Genomic DNA, 11,116 nt, shown 5'->3' with positions numbered 1-11,116 from the left:
TGTCAGTGATAAGATAAAATTTACTTGCAGAATGATTGTATGTACATTTGATTTTACAAGGCAGTAATGTAACCTCACAGAAATAAGCAACAGGAACAACCGGCAGAGAAACTATTACTGTACATTAGTTACAGTTCGATTTCCAGCCTCAGAAATCATCATCGTCGCAAATGTCCAGATACACGTCAAAAGCCTCGCGGTTGCAGTTTCCATCAGGGGTGAAGACGTACTTGTGGAATGTCCCATCAACACATATGGCTTTAAAAAAAAAAAAGTGTTATTAGAATAATTGACTAATCACTAACAGTTCACTCAAAGGTCTTAAAGGGAACCCCGGTTATTAAGACTTGTATGGCTTAATATAACTTAAATTATGTCTCTTACTGAAATATGTAGTAGAAAACCTATGAAAGATCTACCTTATTTAAAAAATCCACATCGTTTTATATGTACGGAAAGAGCTTACAAATGGCAGAGACAAGAAACCCTAGATGCCGTAGCCACTGAAGGAATTTCTTAGTGTGGATTTCACTTGATTTCCAGGGGTGTTTAGACTCCTTGTGGGGAAAATTGATGGTAAATCATTTGGTTTAAGCCTACACTCACATTCATCGCCACCTGTAAGCTCTTTCAGTAGCTGTGGTCATCATATCAATATTTCATTTTCTGAGTTGTGTTGTGGCAAAAATATCAACAGCTAGCGAGAGTAGCAACCATTTTATGTAGTTGAAATAATGTGGATTTTTTTAAATAAGGTAAATCTTTCATGGGTTTTTTTCTACACATTTCAGCAAGAGACATCATGTAAGTTATATTAAGCCATACAAGTCTTAATGCCCAGGGTTTCCTTTAAATAAAACCCACGTACCAATAACAGAGTTGACGTTTTTGGAGGTGTTCTTTCCGAAGGCACAGATGCAAGCACACTCAGCCGGCACTGTGAAATTAGCCAGAGACCACTGACTGTCCACATACTGTCCGATGACCGGACCCACCTTTCCTACACGCGCCAATCTAGAGAAGACAAGAAGCCACACATAAAACCAAGTCACTCTAAATACAGATCCTAGGATATTTCTAAATTACACTTAGAATGTAATGAAATGACAATCAAAATTTTATTTAGGGAAATGTTTAATCTTACGCAGAGCGCCGATTCAGTTTGGTGTCTTTCAGAGCAAATATGTGCACCGTTCCCTTGTCGCTCGAAGCACACAGAAAGGATGAGTCGTGGCTGAAATTAATACTGTGAAACAACAGAATTCAATAAATAATAATCAGGAAATTTAAATGTTCAGCATACATGTGAACTCCTTCAAGAAGTTCACTTCCAGAACAATAATTTACAGATAATGTACTCACCCCCTTGACATTCAAGATGTTCATGTTTTTCTTTCTTCAGTTGTAAAGAAATACGTTTTTTGAGGAAAACATTTCAGGATTTCTCTCCATATAATGGACTTCTATGGTGCTCCGAGTTTGAACTTCCAAAATGCAGTTTAAATGATGCTTCAAACGATCCCAAATGCGGTTGTAAACAATCCCAGTTGAGAAACAAGGGTCTTATCTAGCGAAACGATTGGATATTATTTTTTTCCAAAAATACAATTTATATACCTCAAACGCGTGTCTTGTCTTGCTCTGACTGAACTGTTTTTTCCAGTTCAAAACAGTTTGGGTATGTCGAAAAACTCCCATTTTATTTTCTCCCTCAACAGAGTTCAGGCAGAGCAAGACAAGATGAGCGTTTGAGGTTAGAGGGTTAATTATATTAATTGTAATAAAAATAAATAAATAAATAACCAATCGTTTCGCTAGATTAGACCCTTCTTCCTCGGCTGGGATCGTTTACAACTGCATTTGGGATCGTTTGAAGCCGCATTTAAATTGCATTTTGGAAATTCAAATTCACCAAAGAAATCCTGAAATGTTTTTCTCAAAAAACATAATTTCTTTACAACTGAAGAAAGAAAGACATGAAAATCTTGGATAACAAGGTGGTGAGTCTGTAAATTTTTGTTCTGGAAGTAAACTAATCCTTTAAATATTGATGAAATTGTTACTTAAATTAGTTCTGTAGACCAGAGTTTCCCAAATAGGGTTCATGAATAGATAAGTTCGAATATTTAATTATAATAATAAAAAAAAAAAATCCTGATGATTTACTTAACCTCATGTCATCCAATATATTCATGTCTTTCATCCGGACACGCATTGCTAGTGCAAGACGAGCATTTGTGGTTAAAAAGTATATGGGTGTGTGTTTCTCTTAATGTGTATAACATATCAAAGGTTTGGGTGTGATTCATTTAATTTCATTTAATGAATTAATTTGATGTATACTTGCAGGTACAAAATCAAGAAAAGTGTTTTTTGAAGTGTATATTAATAACAATATTGTTGTATTTTGCATAGTTTTATATATTTTTGGGTGTAGATTTATTATAGCTGTTGATGTATTGGTCAGTAACATGGTGTTTGGTCATGTGATTTGGATCACCTGGAGCTATAAAGAGTGGCACATTAGTATTCAATTTGTCTGATGAAGAGCCTGCGCGCTTGAAACGTCACATACGCTATGCGAAAGTTGTTTTAAAAATAAATATTTTTGATATTTTTGGAGCTTTGGTGTTGCCGACTTTACACTTTATTTTGTACTGGTTAAAAAGTATATAAATGTAATTTTTTAAAAGAAAATGGCAGATTGTTTTGCTGGATAAGACCCTTATTCCTCAGCTAGGATCGTGTAGAGCCCTTTGAAGCTGCAATGAAACTGCAATTTGGACCTTCATCCCATTGATCCCAAGTGGATGAAGTCCACTATATAGAGAAAAATCCTAGAATGTTTTCTTCAAAAAGCTTAATTTCTTTTCGACTGAAGAAATAAAGACATCTTGGATGACTTGGGGGTAAGTAAATTATCAGGATTTTTTTTATATATAATGGAATCTAGATCAGGTAGAAGCTCAAACTAAATACCAGTAGAGTGTAGCCGGGTCGGTTCCCCTTCGTAGTTCCACTAGCTTGTCCCGTGTTGTAGTGTCAAACAGACGGATCAGCGTGCCCTTTCTGGATGCAGACGCAACCACACTTCCAGGCTGGTTCAGTGCCAGGCAGGCGATTTCACTCTGGTGGGCGTTAATAGTGAAAGGGGCAGAAGATGTGCCAGGTTTGGTGTTGGAAAGGTCCTGTCAAAGAGTCAGAACAATGTTAAATATGCAAATTTGTTAAAAGACTAGCTCACCCAAAAATGAAAATGTGCTTTTTTTAAAGTTAAATTTTGACTACATTTTCAGCTAAGTTTCATTTTTCAACTATCCCTTTAATAAATGATTGCAAACCGTATTATTTTATAGCAATTTGCACATAAATCTTACCACTAACTGTAGACTGCCACATTTGTGTCCAGGGAAAACCACCAACTGCTTTTCCAAACTAGGGCACAGGTCACACAAACCTGCAAACGCCAAAATTGTTGAAAAATACATAAATCAAGTTGAGCCTCTTTCTGACAAAACTATCTAAAATTGCTCAATGCTCACTATACCTTTCGGGTTATCACGAGTGTCAAACTCAAATAGCTTGACAGGGTTGTCGGGAAAACTATACACGTAGATCCTGTTTTTCAGGACGATAATGATTCTTTACATACAAAGACATGAAGTGAGACATTGTTAATAAGAACAGCAATTGTAAGTGTAAAAAAAAAAAACTATTGTCTTTTAGCTGTGTATCTTACTTGTCATGTCTCATGCGCACAGCCAGCACTGGTTTGGTGAATGTGAACTCAAGAACTAATTTGTCCTTGGGGTCTCGGACTTCCTGAGCATCATCCCAAATTAATACTGCCAGAGATAAAATGAAACATTAAGTCGAAATTGAAAGGGAGCAGTACTTTAAAACAAATATATATGTGAAAATTAGACTCCTAGTGTACCTGAGATTTCGGAGAATTTGGGGTTGACGCCGCCTCCCACCACAGCCAAGAGGTTTGATCGATGAAGCATTGAACACAGAGCAACGCTTCCCACCTGCTCGTGATCTAAAACCAATCAAATCAAATTGAGGTCGAAAGTTTACATACATCTCGCAGAATCTGCAAAATGCTCATTGTTTTCCCAAAATAAGAGGGATCACACAAACTGCATAGTATTTTTTTATTTAGTACTGACCTGAATAAGATATTTCACATAAAAGACATTTACATATAGTCCACAAGAGAAAATAATAGTTGAATTTATAAAAATGACCCCGTTCAAAAGTTTAAACACCCTTGATTCTTAATACTGTATTGTTACCTGAATGATCCACAGCTGTTTTTTTTTTTTTGTTTAGTGATAGTTGTTCATAAGTCCCTTGTTTGTCCTGAACAGTTAAACTGTCCGCTGTTCTTCAGAAACATCCTTCAAGTCCCACAAATTCTTTGGTTTTTCAACATTTTTATGTATTTGAACCCTTTCCAACAATGACCGTGTGATTTTGAGATCCATCTTTTCCCACTGAGGACAACTGAGGGACTCATTTGAACCATTACAGAAGGTTCAAATGCTCACTCATGTTTCAGAAAGAAAAACTATGCATTACGAGATTTTAAACTTTTGAACACAATGAGGATGTGTATATTTTTCTTATTTTGCCTGAATATCATATACATTTTTCATTTAGTACTGCACTTCGGAAACTACAGAAGATATTTACATGTTTCCAAGAAGACAAATAAGTTAAATTTACCCTGATCTTTAAATTCAAAAAGTTTTCACCCCCAGCTCTTGATGCATCCTGTTTCCTTCTGGAGCATCAGTGAGGATTTGAGCCTTCTTTAATAGTTGCATATGAGTCCCTCAGTTGTCCTCACTCCTCAGTGTGAAAAGATGGATCTCAAAATCATACAGTCATTGTTGGAAAAGATTCAAATACACAAAAATGCTGGAACACCAAAGAATCTGTGGGACCTGAAGGATTTTTTCTGGAGAACAGCAGGCAGTTTAACTGTTCAGGACAAACTAGAGACTCATGAACAACTATCACTAAACAAAAATCCCAGCTGTGGATCATTCAGGAAACAACACAGTATTAAGAATCAAGTGTATGTAAACTTTTGAACGGGATCCTATTTATTATAAATTCAACTATTATTTTCTCTTGCGGACTACATGTAAATGTCTTGTATGTGGAATATCTTATTCAGGTCAGTAAATAAAAAATAACATGCATGTTGTATGATCCCTCTTATTTTGGTAATATAACATCTTTTGCACATAAACTTTTGACTTCAACTGTGAGTCAAATTGTTACAAATAGGCGTTTTAAAAAGAAAACAAATTTTGTCTTACCTAAATGGCCCTTTTCCATTAAAGGTTCCACGTTGTAAATACGAACACCGGTTTCCATTGCACAGCAGAAACAACCTAACATAACAAGGTAAAAAATCGAAGCTAATGAAAACTGTAAAAATCATTATTACACTATGAACAGCGACTGACTGAAAGTGTTTTTCTGATATTTTATTAATTTCCCCTTTAAAAAAAATCGAATAGAATTAATCTAGCAGCATTAATTATATAACAGGATGTTTTTCAAAGGCAAGTCTATTTCAGACTCACTCTGGTCCTGGTTGAACTGAAGGCTGTTGACTCCTCTCTGTTGGGCCATAATGTCAGAAGAGTTCACTGCTGCTTTTCTGATATCTTCAGGAGTTTATATTCTAGATCTGGTCATCCTAAATGAGCAAGAGACAACGGTTTAACACACTTACGTTAAAGCTGCCATCACAACATGACTACGCTCAGAAAATCTACTTCCTTTTATAATATTATCAAGTTGACATACTATCTAACTTACCATTAAGGTGTTCAAAAGATCCAACGAGTTGTCCTGACGCTAAACAAATAAATCAGAGTGATTTTATACCGTTTAATGTAAATTTGATAGCTCACATTAGGCAATAACCGTACAGTACAGCTGGCAGACGCTGTTGTTGTTGTTATTGTCGCTGCTCTCTTCCTCTGTGATAAAACTAGACTGTGAACGGAGCACTACTTCCCCCTGCTGGAGAGGAGGACAACACAAGTAGCGTATGGACAAAAGTATTCTTCTTAGAAACGAAAACAGGTAAATTTGTCTATAATTTACCAGGTATTTAAACCTTTCTCCGCGCTGGCCAGAATGGACCAGTCACAGTCGTTTGTGGTAATTGGATAATACATTTTGCGCAAATCACACACATTAAAGTAAGACACAACAAGTTGCAATTTCAAGCAGCAAACCAGCTTTTTGGTATAGCTAAAAACAGCTGGATGAAGATGAGACAGGAAGTCAGACCCACAGAATTTACATAAAATACATACAATTCCAAATTTGGTGCATAAACGATGGAAAAAATAAGTAAATAAAAAAAAACATCCTAACAAAACCTGTTTAATGGGCCTCAACCGATAACTGCTCTGGACAAAGAATGAAAACCTTTTTTATGCAAACCTTTGACACTTTGAAACTGGCTACACTGACCCTCCGTATATAACAAAATGAAAAACAGAATAAAGATAACAATAGAAATACAGTTGAAGTCAAAAGTTTACATACACTTTGCAGAATCTGCTGAATGCTCATTATTTTACCAAAATAAGTGGGATCGTAGAAAATGCATGGTATTTTTATTTAGTACTGACTTGAATAAAATATTTAACATAAAAGATGTTGACATAAAGTCCACAAGAGAAAAATAGTTGAATTCATAAAAATGACTTCAAAAGTTTACATATACTTGATTCTTAAAACTCTGTTGTTACCTGAATGATCCACAGCTGTGTTATTTTTTGTTGTGATAGTTGTTCATGAGTCCCTTGTCCTGAACAGTTAAACTGCCTTCTGTTCTTCAGAAAAATCCTTCAAGTCCCTTTGCTTTTTCAGTTTTTTTGTGTGTATTTGAACCTTTTCCAACAATGACTGTATGATTTTAAAATCCATCTTTTCACACTGAGGGACTCATTTGCAACTGTTACAGAAGGTTCAAAAACACTCACTGATGCTTTAGAAGGAAACACAAAGAATTAACAGAATGATGATTTTATTTTGAAGCTACAGAAGATACATGTTTCCCAGAAAACAAAGTTAGTTAAATTTACCACCAAATTCCAAAAGTTTTCACCCCCTGGCTCTTAATGCATTGTTTCCTTCTGTAATAATTGCATATGAGTCTCTTAGCTGTTCTCAGTGTGAAAAGATGGATCTCAAAATCATAGTCATTGTTGCATGTAAATTATTATTTTCTCTTGTGGACTATATGTAAACATGTTTTATGTGAAATATCTTATTCAGGTCAGTACTAAATAAAAAAATAGCATTTTGTACGATCCCTCTTATTTTGGTAAAATATCAATAACATTTAGCAGATTCTGCAAGGTGTATGTAAACTTTTGGCCTCAGCTGTAAAAAGGAATTGCATGGGGTCATAATACTGAAATAATCCCAGTGTTACACATTTACAAATGTGAAAAGCACTAAAACTGATGTGTAATTATCTGTTCTGTCCAACAGGTGGCAGCAAGTAACTAAAAACGGTCTCCTCTGTTATGGTGGCCCTTATGATGACTGTCTGTTTGCATGAACGACCTCCATCTAACGTGTCTTAAAATGGCTATATTTAAAAAACAATGCTGTGGACGATACAATAGGGACACAAAAATACAAACACCTGTTTCCTAGGGTATATCTACACACAGTGACACTTCTGCGAAAGTCATAAAACAAGTCCCTGAGCTGTTTGCCAGAAAGACATACATTTCAGAGAACGCAGCTTATGTTAGGATTTTATTTTTTTGCTTTTCTTGGTTTTACCTGCTGCTGTATTGTAAATATTTGAGTACATACACGTCATGTAAAAGCATATTTGGTGGGTTGCTTCACATTGTCAAATTAATGATGCTTGCATAGAAAGGAAGACATGCTGAATTACAAAACAGGATAAAGTATTAAGCATGCGAATGAGAGCGCTGAGATATGACAGGCACTACATGCTGAATTTAAAGTTAAACAGAGGTTGATCTCAAGGACATTTTATACAGTAGATGTCTTTGGAAAGTGATGTTTAGCCTATAAAACCTATACCGTATCATATTTGATACGTGCATTTCAAAAGCCTCTAAGATTACTAACATAATTTTTCTTAGTTTTATTTTGTATCTAGCTTTACAGGGTTAAGAAAAAAAATGGTTATGTCAGACTTAAACCACCAAAAGGCATCACCGATTTGGCTTCCTGGAATCTTCTTCCCAACACTTTGGTCTTTATACAGGAAACATGAAAGCCAAGTGGCATATGATCTGTGCTTTGGCTGTTCACTGTTGGTTTAGTGAATGTGAAAAAGACATTGATTCAGAGTTGAAAATGAAGCCCTTGTTTGCATCAAGCTTAATGGGCATCCAATAACTCTGATGTTCTCTCAACTCCTCCAGATAACATTTTTTTTTGGTTGGTCACATCATATGAGTCCAAGATTTCTAATTTTGAACAAACAGCCCTTCTTCTGCTTCTCTTCACAAGTTTCATCTCACCTTTGATTCAGTTCTCTAAACAGTTGCTGGCATATTTATTTTATGAATTGAGAACAGATAAGATATCGTAAAGAAAACTCGGTAACACTTTCTATGAAGCCTGTATTTATAATGCATGCATAATGCCTTATAAACAGCATTATAATATGTTGTATAATTTTATAAATAATCATAGCAACAGTTACAATGCACTTTAATACTTACCTTTTGTGCTTATAACTATAATGCATTGTACTCATCAAAGTTATAAGTTATAAGCACAAAAAGGTAAGTATTATAATTGTAACTGCTGTTATGATTATTTATAAAATTATATAACATATTATAATGGTGTTTATAAGGCATTATGCATGCCTTATTAGGCATTAAGAATGTCCTTGTAATGCATTATAAATACAGGCTTCATAGAAAGTGTTACCGAAAACTCTTTGTGAAAACTTGATATCTTTATAATCTATGTTGTGTTCAAAATACACAGTCTAACCTGATCAATCACTGTGTTTGGTGGAAATTATATTTCTACTTGACAAAAACTTTACTAGTAGGTGTACTAGAGTAATAGAAAATGAACAGACCCAACAGTCATGATATGCATGCGGCTGATTCCGTGTAATTGAATCATTAATTGAAAAGGGCATGTTCAAAATGATAGCAGTGTGGAGTTCAGTTAAAAAATTGTGAAAAAACTGGTGTCAAGCAAGTTGCCCTTATTTAAGGATGAAGGCAGCAAATGTTGTACTGTGCATTTCTCTCTGAAAATCTCGGTAAAATGGTTGTTACAGACATTGTTCAGAAGAACAGCATACTTTGATTAAAAGTTGATAAGAGAGGACAAAACATATTAAGAAGTGCAGAAAATGATCGGCTGCTCAGCTAAAATGATATCAAATGTTTTAAAATGGTAACCAAAACCAGAAAGGCGTGGAAGAATACTAAAAGCTATCATTTGATTGGAATCGAAGAATAGCCAAAATGGCAAAAACTCAGCCAATGATCAGCTCCAGGGTGATCAAAGTCAAAGTCTTAATTCACCTGTGAGTACTCTAACAATTAGAAGACGCCTGTGTGAAGCCAAGCTATCGGCAAGAAGCCTCTGCAAAGTCCCATTGTTAAAATAACGACAGGTGCTGAAGAGGTTACAATTTGCCAAAGAACACAATGACTGGCCTAAAGAGAAATGGCACAATACTTTGAAGACTGATGAAAGAAAGATTGTTCTTTTTGGGTTTAGGGGCCACAGACAGTTTGTCAGCTGACCCCCAAACACTGAATTCAAGCCACAGTACACTGTGAAGACAGCGAAGCATTGTGGCGCAAGCATCATGAATTCTCATACTATGGTGCTGGGTCTATTTATCACATTCTTGGGATTGTAGATCAGTTTGAGTACATCAAAATACTCTAAAAAGGTCACCTTATGCTGAAGAGGAAATGCCCTTGAAATGGGTGTTTCAACAAGACAATAACCCCAAACACACCAGTAATGAGCAGCATCTTGGTTCCAGACCAACAAGATTAACATTATGGAGTGGCTAGCCCAATTCCCGGACCTTAATACCATAGAAAACTTGTGGGGTGACATTGAAAATGTTGTTTCTGAGGCGAAACTAAGAAATGCAGGGGATGGTGTGTAGTACAATCGTTCTAGGCTGGAATACCTGTTCACAGGTGCCAGAAGTTGATCGACTCTGTGCAACACAGATGTGAAGCAGTTCTGTTTATACAACTAAATATAAGTTCAGTGATTCACAAGAAAGCTAAATCTACAAGATTTGTTCAGTTTATACAGTAAATGTTTGAATTTGTAAAGAAAAATGCAGACACTGCTTTTTTTTGAACAGCCTAATATTTATTTTTCTTCACTTTAGTAAAGTAATGACAAATTTGATTTGATAATTTTTTTTTTATTTAGAATAGAGTTTGCAGTGTTCCCAATGCATTTGTGTGTATTGAAATAAAAGTTATTATAACGATTTTGAGCTTTACTCACACTGATATTATTTTGAACACAACTGTATGTTGGATATAACGTTTTGAATGAGAAAAGTGGATTTTCCTAAATTTTCGGGTTACCAATTCAACTTTCAAATTTCACATAAGTACTAAACCTACTGTAACATGAGTTAATAATGCCGTGCTTTAGGATTAATATTGGAAACGACAGCTTTTGGTACTTTTTTCCAAAGGCTATCCACCTTATTTTTGCAAGGCCATTTCCGGTCTCATCGGCATCCAGCTATTTTTAGCTGTACAAAACAGCTGGTTTTGCAGCTAGATTACCATGTTATTTTAATGTATTACCTTAATTAACACATTGGTTTGTAGTGCAAACAGTTTTACCGTTTACTGCACATTATTCTTCTCGTTATAGCGGCTAATGAACCAGAAGTCTCGGCCATAAACTTACATTCGCGTTTAAGAAGCCACATGTTTACTCTAGGATTTGAGGTAATATTTTAAGAATTGGCCATTAGAACGCGTATTTGTTGACCACAACTTTAAACGTTGTTTCCTTTTTTACATTTATTAACAACAAATAATTAAATGAACAATTTCTTGCACAA

General features: G+C 35.3%; 1 protein-coding gene across 1 annotated transcript; it reads right to left on the bottom strand.

Annotated features, from left to right (window-relative positions):
• Positions 1-5,994, bottom strand: wdr45 (WD repeat domain 45). Its single transcript, XM_073829973.1, has 11 exons — positions 5,842-5,994; positions 5,604-5,719; positions 5,334-5,408; positions 3,938-4,042; positions 3,740-3,845; positions 3,548-3,642; positions 3,378-3,457; positions 2,980-3,188; positions 1,145-1,246; positions 869-1,014; positions 1-258 (listed from the first exon to the last, which is right to left on the bottom strand). Exons 2-11 carry the CDS (start codon positions 5,650-5,652, stop codon positions 149-151), a joined length of 1,077 nt encoding a protein of 358 aa, XP_073686074.1. The 5' UTR covers positions 5,653-5,719; positions 5,842-5,994; the 3' UTR covers positions 1-148.
• Between the last annotated feature and the right edge of the window lie 5,122 nt (positions 5,995-11,116).

This window comes from Garra rufa, chromosome 23, assembly GCF_049309525.1.
Source record: "Garra rufa chromosome 23, GarRuf1.0, whole genome shotgun sequence".
NCBI classification, from domain to species: domain Eukaryota; kingdom Metazoa; phylum Chordata; class Actinopteri; order Cypriniformes; family Cyprinidae; genus Garra; species Garra rufa.
This window is presented reverse-complemented; position numbering and strand designations above follow the sequence as displayed.

What these genes read in the sequence shown, in the direction of transcription:
- wdr45 (XM_073829973.1), bottom strand. Translation starts at nt 5,652, where the DNA reads ATGGCCCAACAGAGAGGAGTCAACAGCCTTCAGTTCAACCAGGACCAG. An exon ending in CACTCGTGATAACCCGAAAG is followed by an intron (nt 3,458 to 3,547) that starts GTATAGTGAGCA and finishes TGGCGTTTGCAG; the next exon opens with GTTTGTGTGACCTGTGCCCT. An exon ending in GTGGCAGTCTACAGTTAGTG is followed by an intron (nt 3,189 to 3,377) that starts GTAAGATTTATG and finishes ACTCTTTGACAG; the next exon opens with GACCTTTCCAACACCAAACC.